The 20,296-nt window shown below is 39.6% G+C and overlaps 1 protein-coding gene across 6 annotated transcripts in view; it reads right to left on the bottom strand.

The window, feature by feature from the left end:
- The window catches only part of LOC121367863 (neurofibromin-like), a 103,554-nt gene that overhangs the window by 7,483 nt on the left and 75,775 nt on the right, over window positions 1-20,296 (bottom strand). For 4 of the 6 annotated variants that reach the window (XR_005957440.1, XM_041492291.1, XM_041492289.1 and 1 more), the window contains 9 exons: window positions 19,504-19,644; window positions 18,803-19,023; window positions 16,041-16,102; window positions 14,241-14,355; window positions 12,540-12,659; window positions 7,544-7,624; window positions 6,175-6,315; window positions 4,007-4,265; window positions 2,916-3,211 (listed from right to left, as the gene is read on the bottom strand). Coding sequence is in view for 5 of the 6 variants with exons in the window: in XM_041492291.1 (XP_041348225.1) it covers window positions 2,916-3,211; window positions 4,007-4,265; window positions 6,175-6,315; window positions 7,544-7,624; window positions 12,540-12,659; window positions 14,241-14,355; window positions 16,041-16,102; window positions 18,803-19,023; window positions 19,504-19,644 (1,436 nt within the window). In the remaining variant the exon portion in view is untranslated. The remainder of the gene's footprint in view (window positions 1-2,915; window positions 3,212-4,006; window positions 4,266-6,174; window positions 6,316-7,543; window positions 7,625-12,539; window positions 12,660-14,240; window positions 14,356-16,040; window positions 16,103-18,802; window positions 19,024-19,503; window positions 19,645-20,296) is intronic. The other 2 variants (XM_041492292.1, XM_041492293.1) reach the window with 1 other exon arrangement.

Below are 20,296 nucleotides of genomic sequence, written 5' to 3' on the forward strand. Positions count from 1 at the left end.
AAATTAAATACTTCAAAAATATAGATACAGGTTCTTTTACTAACTTGACAGTATTTATAATGGTGTTGGTCCCCATGTACATTGGCATTATTTTAACCCTTATCCTGCAGCATTCTTTTTGCTAAATTTAAAGAATTTTCACCTGTTCTACATTTCTAGTAATTTTATTAACATCATTGGGCATTTTAACATGAAATTACACCCATATATACCATAATGATCCACCTATGTAACGCTAACATTTTATAGTCAGTTATATTATATATGTTACCATGGCAACAGCTGCAAATTTCAATATACCATATTTTCATTAATAATTAAAAAAACCTTTAATTAAAAACTAATATTTTTCTTTTAATTTAAGTCTATGCTGTGATTTATTAACCATACTGCTTGATGTAAAGAAAAAATTAAGTTGACAACCGTGTTTTTTCTGAAAAATAGGGTCAGATGCGCATTCGGCTATAAACACATTTTGGTAAATTATGAACATAATTTCCAACATTAACTATTATACATTTCTGGTAATATTATTAAAATCAGTTGACATTTCAGCATGAAATTATACACATATATACTAAGAATATCCACCTACATAACACTAACATTTTATAGTCAGTTATATTATTTATGTTACCATGGCAACAGCTGCAACTTTCAATATACCATTTTTTATTAATAATTATGAAAACTTTAATTTAAAATTAATATTTTGCTTTTAATTTAAGTCTATGGTGTGATCTATTAACCATACTACTAGATTTAGAAAAAGAATTAAGTAGACAGCCAATTTTGTTTTTGAATAATAGGGTCAAATGCACATACCGGGTATACTACCATCAACGCATATTTGTAAACATTGTGTCCAACATTACATAGACACTAAAAATATGTATACTATCTCTATTACTCCCCCCCCCCCCCCACCCCCCCCGGTCCCTGCTCGAGCAGATTAAAAAACCAAAACCAAATTCAATACATATCCCTTATAAAGTTTGCTCTCCAGATGCCCCTACCTAAAATCCCAGCATACATGCCTGATTTTTTAAAAATTGTCATCCACCATACAAACATAATTACAAAACATTCACTGCTTATATACGCTAACTTATTCATAAAAAGCCATGCACGGCGCCCCCCCCCCCCCCCCCCCCCACACACACACAATCCTTGGATCCGCGACTGGTACAGTATAGTACATGCTTTAATCTATTTCAATAATAAAACAAAAAACCGGTGGCGCCACATAATTATGTGTGACACGCAACGAGAATGTTTTGTGATTGGTTATTGAAAACAATGTAGGTCAAGGTATTCCCCAGACTAGTTCAGAAGATATTCTTAACCTATCGTTTGTAATTCATTTTTAAAAAATGAAAACAAATATATATCCACTCAGTAGTGATTAATACCAATGTGAATGTAATATGTCATGTTGAAAAGGAAAAAGGAAAAACTGGCAGAAAAACAACACACAACAAAACAACGACGAACACCGAGCACATGTACGTATTCGATCATATAGTCGACGTAACTGTTCAAGCAAACATACATGTAGCTAGTTAGAATATCGTCTGCTGTAGTATAAGTAACCACGTTGTAATTATTAATGAAAACAGTTAGCAGCACATGCAAGCAATGTATACTACTGCTGTCAAATTGTATGGCGGGAAATGTGCTGTCACATGACCTGTTGTTTATAAATAGAAATAGGGAAATGGCGCTTTTCGATGACTGTTTATGCCATCGGATTACAACTATTTGATTGTGTTTGCAACTTTTTTTAGGCATTAAAAGTGATACTTGTTCTATTTTAATGCAACTGTCATAATGTAGTTCATATATAATAGTATATTATGACAACTTTGTAGAGATAAAAGAAACCGCTACCAAAAAACAAGAAACAATAACAAACAATAGCACGCGCCATTTGACGGGTATTTTTTGTTTTAAAAAAAACCCATAAGATGTACAACAACAATTTAGCAAATATTTGGATATGTCATTCTAAGACTATTTATTGACATTTTCTTACTTTGTATTTGACAAAAATGTCAACAATTAATTTAGAAAACGATTTTTAAATGAAAATAATGCAAAGTGACGTCATTGTGATGACGCTTGACGTGTATACACGTCAACGGCAGGAAACGGGTGGTTAAAGTTGCGTTAACAGCCTATTAATTTGTTGTTAACATAAAATTTCATGCCTTCAGGTAGAAATTCTGTTTGTCTTATTCTTAAAACAAATTAACTTATTGTCCTCACTTCTATAATGATGATTCACACAAATGGGCCATTCTCTGCATCATTTTATTATAACCAGCTCTAAAAGGCAGCTATAAATAATATGTGCCACTTGTCACAACATAGGGCTGTCCCTATTGAGGGTGGTGGTGGTGGAAACATACAAAAAAGTGGCATTTTGAGTAAATCCCACATATTACTGTACCAGGGTTAACTCTGTGCAACCAGAACATTTTGTCAAATTATCTATTAAACTTCAAAAAATGCTGAAACCCAGTTATTTTGTAACAAAATATCAATTATTAGATGAAATTATTTCATCAAATAAAAATAAAATTCACCAATTGTTTTTAAAATTCGCAACTGGCGAATTTGGTGAGTGCCAGAGATCTGATTTTTGTCATGCCTAAATCTCCTACCCTCCACCCATCTTCAACACTATAGTCTATCCCATCCTCCTACAAAAATGTTTTTCATAAATTATTTCAGTTTTGTTTGACGTAAGAAGAAAAGTTTTGGAAATAACAAGAAAATACTATTTTCGTGTCTAATTTAGAAATCAATCAGCTCAGAAATAAATAATCTGGAGTCAATTCCATAGCATGAAAAAAAGAAGTCCCTGTGGGATGGACTATAGCTATGTCCATGAGAAAATCTCCTCCTCATACCTGACTATGTGAGAGTTGTGTATTTTTCTGCATCCTGGCCATGGCTATGGCAGTCTGATCGAGCAGGTCACAGCTCTTCTGTCGCCGAGCGAGGGGCGTGGCGACAGGGAGAAGGGGACCCTGTGTGGATGGTATTGACACCGACAACACCGACACAGGGGCTGATGCCGACGTCCCCTGCGAGTTGAGTTCGGCAATCAGACTGTCGGATGACGGAGATTCTGAGATCATGTAGTTAGCGGGACGGTGCTTCAGGTGGCAGCGACTGCGAACCTCCTCCGATACAGACACCAGGGCTGAACGTGGAATGAAAAAGTAATGATTGTTATAACATGTTGACTACGTAATTTACTAAAATCTTTAAAAGAATGGATTACTTTTAGACATGTTGACTATGCAATTTAATGAAATCTTTAAAAGCTGGGATCTCTGTGAACTTTTCATCACAGGCAGGAACTACTACTGGGCAGCACTAAAACCCAATAAATTCCAGAAAAAGGTGGAATTTTATTTCAATTCATTGAAATCTGCATATTTAAAAGTCAGGATTTAATATGCCTTTAAAATATCTTATTCAATTCAAAACCTCAACATTCTTGTTGAGCTATTACTGCGTCAGTCAGTAGAGTGCTAGACTAAGGTGCTTTGATCGCAGGATCAACCTCCTTAGTGGACCCATTATCTGAATGGGTTTTTCCCTTTACAACCAGTGCCCAATGACTGGCATACCAGTGGCTGTGCCCTGTCTGTGGTAAAATGCACAGAAAAAGATCCTGTGCTGCTAATGTTTGACATCCAACAGCCGATGATTAATAAATCAATGTGCTCCAGTAGTGTTGTTAAAGAAAACAAACGAGCATCATGCATTACAGGCACATTTGTAAGGACCAGAAATGATCACATTGGTGTAGGCGAGTGTGAGTAGGAGGCAATTTCTTTTAATATCCCCACTGCACCAGTCGTAAAATAAAATTTTATTTACATGAAATACACAAAAGGCAACAAAATTCCACACTTCCCAAGCAAATCAATATGTTGGTGCTCCATGTGATCTATTCTGAAACAATTGTTAATAAGAATAATCCTCCCACCTGCTAGATAGGCGACAGTCTGGGTTGTGACCTCGAACTTGTCCCTCCCTGTTGGCTTCACGGTGATGCTCAGCAGCTGGTGTAGAACGCGGATGGTTCGCGACACCGTGGTCGGCGATGGATGTCGGAATCCCTTCAAGAGGTGGCCAACGAGGGCAAAGTTGAAGTTTGTCGTGAAGCTCAGGCCGACATAGTGGTCGAGCTGCTTGAAGTGCCACTCCAGTGGTTCACGCGTCTCCATTATACACTTCTCAAGAGACTGAAACACAAGGCAGGAGCACAATGAGTGAGTGAATGAATGAATGAATGAATGAATGAATGAATGAATGAATGAATGAATGAATGAATGAATGAATGAATGAATAAATGAATGTTTAATGACAGACCAGCACAAAAATACACATCAGCTATGGGCGTCAAGCAAAGTAAGAAATAACAGTTTTAAATCAAATGGTATCATTACTTCACCACTGAAGTAAAATTGTGTAGTGAATTTAAAACTTACGTAGCAAATCATGATACAATAATGAAACAAGAGTACAATAACAGCTTTAAATCAAATGGTATCATTACTTCACCACTGAAGTAAAATTGTGTAGTGAATTTGAAACTTACGTAGCAAATCATGATACAATAATGAAACAAGAGTACCAGTGAGGTACCGTATAAACGGAAATTTTCGAGGATTTTTATTTTCGTGGGTTTCGAAGGTAAGTAGACAGCATCGAAAATATAAATCCTTGAAAATATTTGAAAAAATCAACAAATTCTATCTGAAATATTTATTGTGAAAACCATAACACACTTACAATTTACCGGAACAATTTATTTCCTGTCATGCGCAGTCCACCGGATACGACAAGAGAATAGTATAGTCAAGACAACAAGTTAGAATTTAAAAAAAGTTATTACGTGAATCTCACTGTTTGTAGAATATAATGAAATATTTTTAAATTTCTTATATTGTTTTTGTCAATGTCCGCCCGCACTGCATCAGTGATTCTGGGGTGGATGAATGCAGATTTCAACATTTCCTGGCGTATTTTTAATTCTGCCATAACTTTCATAATCCACCTTGCATGAATTGGTTTTATCGCCAAAGTACGCATTTCGATCTTGATGTCTGTTACAACTTCGCCGTCTTTCATAGCCAGGGAAACCTGCTTTGAATACCATGTGGTAAACTCAGACTTCATGGCGCCCTTAAGTGGTTTGTTCACACATACGTTGTAATTGGCTTTACACAAAATCAAAGACTGTGATCAGTTGTCTGTCGAATAGCATACTGGGTATCACAGTGGCCATTTAGGCTACAGGTGACTGTTCTATTGTTTAACTTTACACGTCGGTGGTATCGAACAACTGGCAGCCGAGGTGAAACTTTAATAAACAATAGCAAGTATTCTCGCAACTAGACTTGCTAAAACTCGAAAATAAAATCACTTTAAATTTAGATTTGGCAAACGACGAAAATAAGAAACCTTGAAATGTTTTTATACCCCAAACCACGAAAAATTAAGACCACGGAAATTTCCGGTTATATGGTACATGATACGCCCATCAGGAGTTTGATGAATAAGTTACGGGTACGATTCCAGTCTAATTAAGTGAAATTTTTGCAATGGGACGGATGAACAGTTTGTTTTGGACCAACTGCCATCCCAAATTGTTCCAACATGTGGTTTGATGGACCTGTATGTATCTGTATGCAAGATATGGTCCAGACATGTATTTACTGTTACGTGCAGTAGACTGTGAAAAGTAGGTCACAGTGACCTAGTAATAGTATGCGACACACCATCATCCCATGTTGTTCTTACATGTTAGGTTCAATGGTCCTGTATGCAAGATGTGGTCCGGACAAGGATTTAATGTCATGAAGACCGTGAAAAGTAGGTCACAGTGACCTAGTAATAGTATGCGATACACCATCATCCAAGTTGTTCCTACATGTGAGGTTTTTGATGGTCCTGTATGCATCTGTATGCATGATATGGTCCAGACAAGAAAAGGTTAACAGACGGATGGACGGACAATGCCATACCATAACATGGCCCATCATAGATTGGCGTATTAAAATGATCCCTGTTAATTAGTGTTTGACAAACTACAAAATTCTTACAACTTCCCTGAATATATATTTAACAGAATGGTTAGAGATGGCGTACCACTTTGTCGAAGAGTCCCATGTTGTCGAGTGTGTGGAGATTCTGCTCAATGAGGGCGAGGCCGGCAGCATACAAAGACACTTCATCTAACTGTAAAACCGAGATCGCAACCCAGAACAGAAACTTGTGGATAGGAGACTCCTGAAACACACACACACACACATAGCATGTACAATAGTATATGTAAAGTATTAAATAATAATAATAACAACAATAATAATAATGATGGTAAAAAAAATATATAATAATAAAAATAAAATATGCTAGATAGTTGATTCCTGAAACATTTTTAAATAATAATAATAATAATAATAATAATGGTAAAAAAACAAAACAATAATAAAAAAAATTAAATATGCTAGATAGTTGATTCCTGAAACATTTTTAAATAATAATAATAATAATAATAATAATAATAATGGTAAAAAACAAAACAATAATAAAAAAAATTAAATATGCTAGATAGTTGATATCTGAAACATAGAGGAAGATGCAAATTATGCATATTAACATATCCAAAAGACTAGTTAAGTATGGATAAGTGATTCCTAAAATTATTAGCTGACTATGCATATGTGATTCTTGAAGCATTATGTATAAATAATATTTCTTAAAGCTATTAAACATGGATAGGTGATTCCTGAAGAAAGTTTCTTTCTTGTGTATTGATAATTCTAACATAGTCTTCATAGAAAACTTGCAACATTTTTCCATTAGTAGCAAGAGTTCTTTTATATGCAATTTCCCATGACAGGACAGCACACACCACAGCCTTTGTTTTACCAGTCTTAGGACACTAGAGTACACTTATATATTATTAATTAATCAATGACCATTTGACCCCAAACACATGATAATTCTAACATAGTCTTCAGAGGAAACCCTTAACATTTTCCAATAGTTGCAAGTGTTCTTTTATATGCATTTTCCTAAGTCAAGACAGCACAAACCAAGGCCTTTTTGATATACAAGTCTTAGGGCATTGGTTACAATACAAGGAAAAAATGGAACCACAAATGGGATTCGATCCTACAAACCAAAGCACCTCAAGCAATCAAGCAGATCGAAATTGAAACATCTTTTAAGAATCACCCTTAAAATGATTGACTTTTCAAAGTCAGCATGAACCGTTTTCTTTGAAAAACTGTGAGTCACAAAATGTACTGAGTGCATGACTTGACTCTCTAATCCAACCATAAAAATTAATGAATGCTTAATGACCACCCTCAGCACACACAAAAATACATTTGCTATCGGGTGTCAAACAAAAGTAAGTTTTATGAATGAATTGACTGATTAACACCAATATAAACAATTTTATCAAATGTTTTTAAATCAAACGAAAAGATAAATAATTCCTGTAACTCACTGGTTTGAGCAAAGGCTGCAGTCTCGTTAGGCACATGACAACTGCTTCAATCAAGGTCAGATCAGTGTACGACTCCAGGGCCTGCAGAAACAAGTAAATGTTTTATTTTATAATGTTTTATTTTTATGTTTTATTTTATAATGTTTTTATTATCCCGCAAATGTTTCATTTTTGACCTCAGGCTAATGCCTTCAGTCAAAAATTACATATGCGGGATCAAATAGACAATAACACGTGCAAATCTAAAAAATCCATATGGTTATCTCCTAACTGTAATAATAATATAAATAAATACATCTTCTTCTTTTTTTAAATCCCATAAATAAATATATATATGAAATAGAATGAAATAAAATAAAATATGAAATAAAATAAAATAAAATAAATAAAACATAAAATAAAATAAAATAAATGATGAATGAGTGAATGAATGAATAAAGTAAAGGTTAAAAAATAAACAATGAAACAGTAATTGTGTACAATGACTATGCCATTTACTCAATTAAATTACTCTACTTACAAGAACATAATTCAAACACAAAAATAATGCATTTCTCCCTTTAAATGCTTATAATTTATCACTGCCCTTTCAAAAGTAGGAAAAAAAGAAAAAGAAAAAGAAAGCAACAATGAAAAAACACGTAGTCTATATATGATTTTAAAATACATAATAAAGTCAAGGGATCGTGGCGTTAACTCCGAGGCATTATCAGGATATCATAAATAAAATTAACACTAGGATAGAGAAAGCACCATCAATAAAAAATTTAAACTAGACAGAGAAAGCATCATAAATAAAATTAACACTAGGATAGAGAAAGCACCATAAATAAAAAATTTAATTAGATAGAGAAAGCATCATAAACAAAATTAAGCACTAGGATAGAAAAAGTATCATAAATAAAATTAAACACTAGGATAGAGAAAGCATCATAAATAAAATTTAAAACTAGATAGAGAAAGCATCATAAATAAAATTAAATACTATATAGTTTTCATGTACTGAACTGCATTCATCTATGTTGAAAATCCGACGCCATATAACCGTAAATAAAAATGTGTCGAGTGTGTCGTTAAATAAAACATTTCCTTCCTATGTTGAAAACCTACAACTTATTCTATTACAACCATATTTAGTAAAAGGTAGATGAATTTAATTAATTTCCTAAATTGTGATAATAAGCATAAAGTTAATTTTTAGCATATACCCGTATATATGAGGAAGTGTACTTGTGAATCCTTGTTAATGTACATCCCAAATGAGTACAGTCACTTCCATCTTACATAATAGCAGATCAAGCAACAATTTTAAGAATAGGCCAGACATCCAGGTTGGTTGAACCATGTCCCACTGACATGTTAACCCCCTGCATTTTCTTACTGTTACCCAACCAATGACTTGGGTAGCAATGAGTTACAACCCTCTGGTTACACCTTCAATGAATAGGACCCCACCACCTCTATATTAAGACTTACATGGACCCCCCACCTCTGACTTGGAACTGCCACTGTTATACAGTGACAAGAGAGGGTGAGCCAAGGCCCACTGGGACCCCACTACTTCTAGATCAAGACTTACATGGACCCCCCCCCCCCACCTCTGACTTGGAACTGCCTCTGGTATACAGTGACAAGAGAGGGTGAGCCAAGGCCCACTGGGACCCCACTACTTCTAGATCAAGACTTACATGGACCCCCCCCCCCCCCCCTCCTCTGACTTGGAACTGCCTCTGGTATACAGTGACAAGAGAGGGTGAGCCAAGGCCCACTGGGACCCCACTACTTCTAGATCAAGACTTACATGGACCCCCCCCCCCCTCCTCTGACTTGGAACTGCCTCTGGTATACAGTGACAAGAGAGGGTGAGCCAAGGCCCACTGGGACCCCACTACTTCTAGATCAAGACTTACATGGACCCCCCCCCCCTTCCTCTGACTTGGAACTGCCTCTGGTATACAGTGACAAGAGAGGGTGAGCCAAGGCCCACTGGGACCCCACTACTTCTAGATCAAGACTTACATGGACCCCCCCCCCCCCTCCTCTGACTTGGAACTGCCTCTGGTATACAGTGACAAGAGAGGGTGAGCCAAGGCCCACTGGGACCCCACTACTTCTAGATCAAGACTTACATGGACCCCCCCCCCCTTCCTCCTCTGACTTGGAACTGCCTCTGGTATACAGTGACAAGAGAGGGTGAGCCAAGGCCCACTGGGACCCCACTACTTCTAGATCAAGACTTACATGGACCCCCCCCCCTCCTCTGACTTGGAACTGCCTCTGGTATACAGTGACAAGAGAGGGTGAGCCAAGGCCCACTGGGACCCCACTACTTCTAGATCAAGACTTACATGGACCCCCCCCCCCCCTCCTCTGACTTGGAACTGCCTCTGGTATACAGTGACAAGAGAGGGTGAGCCAAGGCCCACTGGGACCCCACTACTTCTAGATCAAGACTTACATGGACCCCCCCCCCCCCTCCTCTGACTTGGAACTGCCTCTGGTATACAGTGACAAGAGAGGGTGAGCCAAGGCCCACTGGGACCCCACTACTTCTAGATCAAGACTTACATGGACCCCCCCCCCCTCCTCCAACTTGGAACTGCCTCTGGTATACAGTGACAAGAGAGGGTGAGCCAAGGCCCACTGGGACCCCACTACTTCTAGATCAAGACTTACATGGACCCCCCCCCCTCCTCTGACTTGGAACTGCCTCTGGTATACAGTGACAAGAGAGGGTGAGCCAAGGCCCACTGGGACCCCACTACTTCTAGATCAAGACTTACATGGACCCCCCCCCCCTCCTCTGACTTGGAACTGCCTCTGGTATACAGTGACAAGAGAGGGTGAGCCAAGGCCCACTGGGACCCCACTACTTCTAGATCAAGACTTACATGGACCCCCCCCCCCCCCTCCTCTGACTTGGAACTGCCTCTGGTATACAGTGACAAGAGAGGGTGAGCCAAGGCCCACTGGGACCCCACTACTTCTAGATCAAGACTTACATGGACCCCCCCCCCCTCCTCCTCTGACTTGGAACTGCCTCTGGTATACAGTGACAAGAGAGGGTGAGCCAAGGCCCACTGGGACCCCACTACTTCTAGATCAAGACTTACATGGACCCCCCCCCCCCTCCTCCTCTGACTTGGAACTGCCTCTGGTATACAGTGACAAGAGAGGGTGAGCCAAGGCCCACTGGGACCCCACTACTTCTAGATCAAGACTTACATGGACCCCCCCCCCCCTCCTCTGACTTGGAACTGCCTCTGGTATACAGTGACAAGAGAGGGTGAGCCAAGGCCCACTGGGACCCCACTACTTCTAGATCAAGACTTACATGGACCCCCCCCCCCCCCCTCTCCTCTGACTCTGACTTGGAACTGCCTCTGGTATACAGTGACAAGAGAGGGTGAGCCAAGGCCCACTGGGACCCCACTACTTCTAGATCAAGACTTACATGGACCCCCCCCCCCCCCCTCTCCTCTGACTTGGAACTGCCTCTGGTATACAGTGACAAGAGAGGGTGAGCCAAGGCCCACTGGGACCCCACTACTTCTAGATCAAGACTTACATGGACCCCCCCCCCCCCCCTGACTTGGAACTGCCTCTGGTATACAGTGACAAGAGAGGGTGACTTGATCAAGAACTGCCTCTGGTATACAGTGACAAGAGAGGGTGAGCCAAGGCCCACTGGGACCCCACTACTTCTAGATCAAGACTTACATGGACCCCCCCCCCCTCCTCTGACTTGGAACTGCCTCTGGTATACAGTGACAAGAGAGGGTGAGCCAAGGCCCACTGGGACCCCACTACTTCTAGATCAAGACTTACATGGACCCCCCCCCCCCTCTCCTCTGACTTGGAACTGCCTCTGGTATACAGTGACAAGAGAGGGTGAGCCAAGGCCCACTGGGACCCCACTACTTCTAGATCAAGACTTACATGGACCCCCCCCCCCCCCTCCTCTGACTTGGAACTGCCTCTGGTATACAGTGACAAGAGAGGGTGAGCCAAGGCCCACTGGGACCCCACTACTTCTAGATCAAGACTTACATGGACCCCCCCCCCTCCTCTGACTTGGAACTGCCTCTGGTATACAGTGACAAGAGAGGGTGAGCCAAGGCCCACTGGGACCCCACTACTTCTAGATCTGCTATATTTTCACAGACAGGGGACAAGCATGGCTCCCAGCAACTCACTCCTGAAACTGCCACTGCTACATCATGTCAGAGTGGGGTCGGATGAACCAAGGCAAACTTCAACCCCTTCTAGATCTGCCACTGCAATGCCATTTTAAAGTGGGGTGGGGCGAACCATGGCACAATGCAACCCCACCCCTAATCTGCCACTGCTACACCATCAAAAGGTGGGGCGAGCCGAGGCCCACTGGGAAATCGCATGTTTTAGATCTGTCAGTGCTGCTTCATCACAGTGTGGGTGGGGTCAGCCATGGCTCACTACAACCCCACAGATCTGCCACAGAGTGGGCATGGGCCATGACACACTATACACCTAACCCTAGATCTTCCACTGGTACATCAACACAGTGTGCATGACCCGTAACTCACTACAAACCCACCCCTAGATCTGCTACTGGTACACCAGCACAGAGTGGGCATGAGTCATGGCACACAGTAATCTCACCCCTAGATCTGCCACTGGTACATCAACACAGAGTGGGCATGAGCAATGGCACATTGCAAACCCACCCCTAGATCTTTCAGCAGTACATCAACACAGAGTGGGCATTAGTCATGCCACATTGCAACCCCCCACCCCCTAAACCTGCCACTGCTACACAATCAGTGGGCATGAGCCATTGCACACTGCAAACCCACCCCTAGATCTGCCACTAATTTCACCAACACGGAGTGGGTGAGCCATGGCACATTGTAAACCCACCCCCAGATCTACCACTGCTACACCATCAGAGTGGGGTGAGCCATGGAAAACTGAAACCCCACCCCAGATCTGCCACTGCTACCCTCTGGCTACTGACCTCCATACAAGCTGGTTGTGCCCTCCTCAATCCAGCTTGATCTTGCAGATTTTCAGACTTCTCGCCAAAACTCGGCAATGTACAGGCGTGAGTGAAAGTCAAAGAGTAGGGTGGTCTCCCCTGGCAGACAGATACACATAGAGCAGTTAATTTAGACAGCATATACAAAAATGATTTTCTGGAATTGCAGCATGATCAAACTTGAAAACAATGTTTGAGACCATAAATACAAAAAAAAAAGGTTCTAACCACAACTATGAAGCAGTTTAATGTATTTTCTTCTTTTTAAAACAAATATTTAATATGGACAAAACGATGTATATTTTGCGGTGCTATTCTCTAATTTAAATCAAAATATGTCTTGAGAGCAGCTGCGTTTTTTCATCATTAGAATAGCCAACCAAAGGAATGTATCCAACAAGCAAAGTTATCTTAGTTCCATCAATGTAACAGCACTTAAGTGAAATGTTAAATAAAAGTGAAAAATTGGAAAAATAATTATTTGAAAGCTTTACACAATTATTGTTTTACTTTTATCTTCTAATGATAGGATGTTATTTTTATTTATTTTATTGGGGAAAAAAAACCCAACCCCTCAAAACACTGTTTAAGGTAACATATATTATCACAGGTAAAAAATATCACTGATACAGCCTTTTCATAAGTAATATTATCTAAAAACTTTTTTTTTTTTTAAATCTAGCAATGACATATGAAAAACAAAAATCTTCCACCTATAGTAATGAGTGAAAATACTAAAAAGCTATTTTTGGGGGTATGTTAATGATAGAAGTCAGACATACTGGGCAAAGTGATTCAACACAAAAATACCCACCAGATGAATGAAAATACTGTCGAGCTCTTTTTTATGATGATGACTTCGATTACCCCCAGTGGTAAAGTGCAATGTTCTCTATTGGTGTTGATAAACAAAACAAACTTTAACTTTAACCACCATGTAATAAAAGATATCACAGGCATAATGTACCACCATGAAATAAAATAGATAACAGGCATAACCATTTTAGCTAATGCATTAAGATTTAAGATATTATTTATCTAAAAAATAAAAAACCCCACCACCCAAAATCATAAAATGACACGAGTCATGCATTTAGGGCAAAGTAGTTGAACAAAGAATACACCAGTCCTCCAGATGGGTAAATAAGCTGCAGGGGTGCAGAAAGTACTCTCTCGCTTGCCAAATGTGAGTAAATCTTCTGACAGAAGAGTTAAAAAAATGCAACTACCAGTCTGATGGGCGATCTACCTTTTTGTGACTAATTCCAAACCATTTAAACAAACGGTTCAGAATGCTGATGAAATACACAATAAATGTACCACATCGATGATACCACTGGACTTCCTAAAACAGTGTCGGTTAAAGGTCAATAATTCCTAGAAATGGTTTGTTTACATTCAAATTATGTTGCCGGTATGTTTTGAATAGATTAAACTGTTAAATATTTGCGGGATGTCACCTGAATTTTGGAAATCTATATGAAAGAAATGTGAAAAACATTCAAGAATATTAAAAAAATTATTGATTTTTAATCAAGATCTTGTGGACTAGTAAAGATTTTGGCGAGCTAGTAAATTTTAGTTGATTTTGGTCCGGCTGGCTAATAAAATATTTTCCATTTCTGCACCCCTGAGCTGCTAGAATCTGGCGTTAGACATCAGTCTCTGTGTCAGACTCACCTTCATCATGATCTTCAGTAGCTGTTTGACCTCGGAGTCCGTCACAGACTTGCTGATACACCCGAACACGATGATCGCTCTCGGCTGTAGAGCAGGGTTGTACTGGAACGCAAATCTGTAGGTAAGAACACACATAATATTCTTACTTGTCAGTTAGAACCCAGTCCATTATAAACAGATAGATAACTGAATAATAAATGGGGCACCCAGCTTATCCACTGGTACTTAAAATATCATGGGGGGGGATATGTATTCATATCCAAAACGAAAACTCCCCCATAGCAAATGACACTACTAGAACACAAGAGTAATGTATAGAAAGTTTCATGAAGTTATCTTCAATGACTCTCAGTTTGGCCAGCGATGAAGTTAGACGTGGTTTCATGCGCTCTCAACTTACCCCCCCCCCCACCTGGGGGGACTGATCGCTAGTTATGGATCGCTGTTGGAGTACCGCGTCGCGTACACCGGGTCACGGGCAACCGTGACCTTGGTGTATGGCGACGCGGCTACAGCCAAGAGGAAGGGAACTAGGAAGAGGAAACGTGCGCCAGGGGCGGCTCAGGCGGGGACAAAGCTGGCGGCTCAACCGCCAGTGGCCGTCCCGTCTGCGTCGCCGCCCCCACCACGACCAAACCGGACGGATCGACGGGAGGCGACTCGCCAACCAGCCGGACCGACTGTTCAGATGCGGGAAGTGGAGCAGCCAACCAGTGCACCGCGACCAGCATCACCTGTTCCCGCTCGTCGTTCGTCTGCGTCGAGACCCCCACCCACGGGGGACTCCGCGACGGCGACTCTGGATGTTGGGGCTGTCAAGAGGAAGGCCGTGACCCCCCCCGGAGGACCAACCAGCCAAGACGCGGCCTTCTACTTCCTCTTCGGGTGACTGGAGAGTGGCAGCGCAGAAAATCAAGGCCAGTACTCTTAAGTACTTGGTGGGAGACGTCACGGACCCCGACAGACTGCCAGGCGGGGTCTACGAAGAAAACTTCAAGACGTTTCCCGATGGCCACCAGGTCGCCATCCACACGGTCAAACTACGGGGAGTGGAAGCTATAGTAGTGACGTCGCGCCGGGATGATCTTTACCGACAGGGATTCCTCAGCCATGACATGGATAACAACACCATCCACAGAATCATAAAGATCGTCACCGGCGCCCAGTACCCACAGATGGTCCACTGCCTTAGCACCCACAGCTACAGGAGACTGGTGCCTCACTTTGAGGAGAGGAACAACATCACCTCCCCGTAGATGCTGTGCACCCAAACAGCCTTAACGAGGCCACTCGCGTGGACATATCGATCAGACTTTAAACTTTTAGATCTGCGTTCAAAATTTTATGTCGAAATTACTTCTTTTTTTTTTTAATATTATTAAATAGTCCGATCCTCTCTTCTTTCTCTTATTTAATTTTGGACTGTCCTTCTAAAATGCTCCAAATTATATAAATATTCGACCGAGCAGTCAATTCTTTTTTATTTTTGGCTTGTAACCTTTTAATTTTTTTACTTCTTTACTAATTGCTATTTTCATAATTCTGCCCAGTTTCTACCACCCCCCCCATCCCGAGTCAGGCCACCGATCTTATCGGAGGTCGGACTCGGGATGGGCGTGTTCGAAACCCTAGTGGTATATGTGGCACGTTAAACTAGTTATCATCATCATCAATGGTTTTGGAGTTGTGCTGCAGAAACAGTGACATTGGTCATTTTGACTATTTACTATTTATTTATATTCTGTTTCCATGGTAACAGATTTTTTTTTTTTTAAATTAAAACTCCGTTGATGTTCTTACCGTCTTGCTAAGTCTGTCCACTGTTGTAGCCAATCACAACCAGGGTTATCTTTCATACATGCCTGAAAGTAAGTCAACAAACATTAAGATATGGAAACATATTTACAGCTTCAAGGCTCGATCTACTAGTCCTTCCCACAGGGATCGCCTTGTTTTCATACTATGGAATTTATGGTACTATAAGTTATTTATTTCGGAGCCGATTGTTTTCTAAATTGTATACAAAAATAGTATTATTTTTTAATTTCCAAAAGACTTCTACTTTTCTTCTTACATCAAACCTATCTGAATTTTTTTTTTTTTTTAAAGCATTTTTGTAGGGTACCGGTAATAGGACAGACTAGTTTGATAATTCCAATCAAAACAGTGCACTTTTTTTGTATGTGAGAAATTTCCATCTTTAATTATAACATGGCTAAAGTGTGTTCATTGTTGCGACAGCAGAAGTTATTTGGTGTAGGTTAGGCAGGTATATTTAAGGTCCATCCAACCCAAAGACGTTCTGAGAATGTCAAACGTTTTGTAATATCAAAATGAATTTTAGACTAATGAGATGCTTAGGATAGGCATTTTCTTCTCTCAGCCTTCAGAACATGGTGTGACAATTCCACACTGTAGCGCTTTTGTTTAGGTAGATACATACTAATCTCCATCTTCCTAATGTAGAGAAAACTACCACAAAACAATCAATATTTCGTGTTTCAATTCTGAGGACGGTTGTTCAAACATTAGTTAGCTTAACCATTGGTTAAGAGAAGTTTTCAAAACCAAGGACTGAATCAATACAAATAATAATTGAAAACATAATGCTGAAACTGGATTTAGAACAACCAAATATATCATATCTAAAGTCTATTTTGTATTTGTGCAAAAATAACTAAAAGGAAAATATTAGACTAACCCAGATTGATTGATTGATTTCAACTTATTTTCGTGCTTATATCCAATTAAGGTTCAAGCACGCTGTCATGAGCACACATCTCAGCTATCTGGGCTGTCTGTTCAGGACAGTGGGTTAGATGTTAGTTGGTTAGTGGTTAGTGAGAGAGAAGAGGGTGTAGTGGCCTTACACCTACCCATTGAGCCCTTAAGAACTCGCTCTGAGTTGGAGCCGGTACCGGGCTGCGAACCCTGTACCTACCAGCCTGTAGTCCTATGGCTTAACCACTGCGCCACCGAAGCCTAACCCAGAGACACTTTAACTATGCTTTGAACAACTTGACCCTGAACTACAAAATCATTAATGTGTTCAGTACCATATCTCTGCACAAGACAGAACATAAAAAGCATTTTGACAAGCTATCATTATCATTATAAATAACAAGGCTACCACCATAATCTCTAGTAGGCTTAACTCTTTCACCACGACAGGCCGGTATACCGGCTTGCGATACCAGTGCCTCTCACCACGACAGGCCGGTTTAGCGGCTTGTAACACCTGTTCATATTTGGCGCCGAGTGACGCGTCAATATTATAATTAGATAAAATCTCGCGCGACCATAGCTGCCATGTGATACACTGTAATGGCTGCGCCCATGTTCTAGCGAATTTTTCCAAGTTTATACTGATATTCTGACTGTAATTAAACATGAACCGAGGTGACGAAATTTCGTCTGTTGAAAACAATGGTTGCGATTCAGATGACGGGTTTTCCGATGATGAAATGTGGGATATTATGGACTTTGGTGCATTTGATTTAATCGAGATTGGCGATCGTGAACGAAATGTCATTAAACATGGCAATTTAGAAGAAAATGATACCGATGACGAGTTACAAGATGACTTGCCACTGTTTTACCACGCGCCTGAGTTTACCTGGACACATGAGCCATATTCGGTTACCTGCAGATCAACGTTTACTAAAAATCCGGGGCCCGTAAAAGTGTTTGACGTCAACACAAACGCCATAGAGTACTTTTCGCTATTTTATTCCAATACAGTGTATGGAAAAATTGTGTAATTTACCAACATGAATGCCAAAAAAAAAGCGTGATACAGATCCTGCTAACAACAAAGGTGTGTGGTATGATATTTCTGTTGATGAAATGAAAGCTTAATTTTGCAAAAGCATTGTAAATATATATTTTAAAATTATAACTGGAATGTTAATTAATTAATTATCCAACAAGAAAAACATTTGTACTGTTTTTTTTTTTTTAATTACCAGTCCTACCTACTCAAATAGGCGAGTAATATGCATAGTTTACCTGTAATTACCAGATTTATACCTGTTAAATCTAACATTTTTAAAGTATTATTTTTTTATCTAGACAGCCATCCATTCACCTTTCTGGAAATGTATAGCCTATAACTAAAATTAATGATAAAAGAAGTAGTTTTATCCTTTAACAAACATGATCATAAATCTGCTATTTAAACTCAGTGTGCAGGGAAGGTCAAGACTGTAAAACTTAGTGGTGAAAGAGTTAAGGAGCATTTTGACAAGCTCCCATGAATCACTATCATATAAAGGCTAGCTCCATAATCTCTAGTAGGCTTAAGGAGCATTTTGACAAGCTCCCATGAATCACTATCATATAATGGCTAGCTCCATAAGCTCTAGTTGGATTAAGGAGCATTCTGACAAGCTCCCATGAATCACTATCATATAAAGGCTAGCTCCATAATCTCTAGTAGGCTTAAGGAGCATTTTGACAAGCTCCCATGAATCACTATCATATAAAGACTACCTCCATAAGGTCTAGTAGGCTTAAGGAGCATTTTGACAAGCTCCCATGAATCACTATCATATAAAGGCTACCTCCATAATCTCTAGCAGGGCATCAGCAATGGCCTCCAAGGAGCTAAGCGGCATCTTCTCATTCTCCGGCGGTGCCATGGTGAACGAGCGGTCGCCGGGACGATAGCTGGTTCGGAAGGCACTCACAGCAGCCGATTTGACCTTGCTGATCCCAAACAGCTGGTAGAATTTGGGAAGGGAGAATTCCGCTAAACTCATCTTCAGAACTTGCAGCGTGTTCTCTGTAATGTTCGAAAAAAAAATAAAAAACAAAACAAAAACCAGCATATTTTTCTAAAATATATAAATAAAACACATTAAATTTAAAAGTATGAATCAGATTTCGGATTCTTTATGTGGTAAACATAAATACTTGTAGGCAAAATGCTGAATTGGTCCTGTGTTTATAAAAAAAAATTAAGTCTCGACTCAAATCTGTACTAATGTCTAAAGACTTTAACATCATGCGTGTGATGTTAGTAAAGATTTTCAGTCCAGACTCTAAAATTTTATAAGCACAGCCGCATGTTCCAATTTTACATGATTATTTAATAATTCTACATTCCAACCACAACAGAGTCTGTTATTATTAGTTGTCTTTATTCTCTACATACAATTTATATTAACTTCAAGGCATTGTTTCCTGTCTACCGAACTAGCTTTAAAAAATGAAGTAAAACAACTAATTAAAGAATTCTTAACATAACAAAAGCTTTACTGACCTCCAAAGTGTAGTTGTGAGCATGTGCACAGTGAGTGGATTATGTTGATGACTAGACCGTGCGTCGACGCCCTCAAGGACAGTGGACCCGTCGACACGAGCAGTGTCACGATGTGAAACAGGAAAGGCAAATGACTAGCAACTGAAATTAAAATCAAACAGGCTTACATTATTAATATTATATGGCAGGAAAAAAGAGATAACAATACCAATAAAATATTTTAGCATTTATTTTTTAAAATGTCAGCCTGGACAGTGGCATAGGCAGGATTTTGTATGGGGTGGGGTGGGACCACCTGGCATCCAAGCAAACAATGATATGGAGTAGTGGGATATGACACAGGAATCTTTTTAATGTTATTAATGAGCAAAAAGGTAAATATTTCCCAGGATTGGGGGGGGGGGGGGGGGGGGGGGGCTGGACTACATTATGTGTGTCAGGAAAAAATAGACATAAATATCAGTACAGTATTTTTGCATTTCTTGTTAATATTGTCAGACTGCATTAATTATTAATAACAAATAATTATAGATAAAATAATTTCATTACATTAACTTTGCATAACACTTTCAAATCAAATTATCCACTTTCTATATGATATTCAAATCAAATCACTTTTCTTATCTAGCCCATTGACCTTAAATAGTTTATCAATAAAGTTCAAGGGCAAAGGTAATTATAACAAATTAAAAGTGTAAACAGCTAGTAATGGTAACCATATCCCTTTTACATGTTTGTAAATAATTAAAAAATAAAAATACAAAATCAAGATGAGAAATAAAAATATTCTAAT

The sequence above is a fragment of the Gigantopelta aegis genome, chromosome 3 (assembly GCF_016097555.1).
Source record: "Gigantopelta aegis isolate Gae_Host chromosome 3, Gae_host_genome, whole genome shotgun sequence".
Taxonomy (NCBI): domain Eukaryota; kingdom Metazoa; phylum Mollusca; class Gastropoda; order Neomphalida; family Peltospiridae; genus Gigantopelta; species Gigantopelta aegis.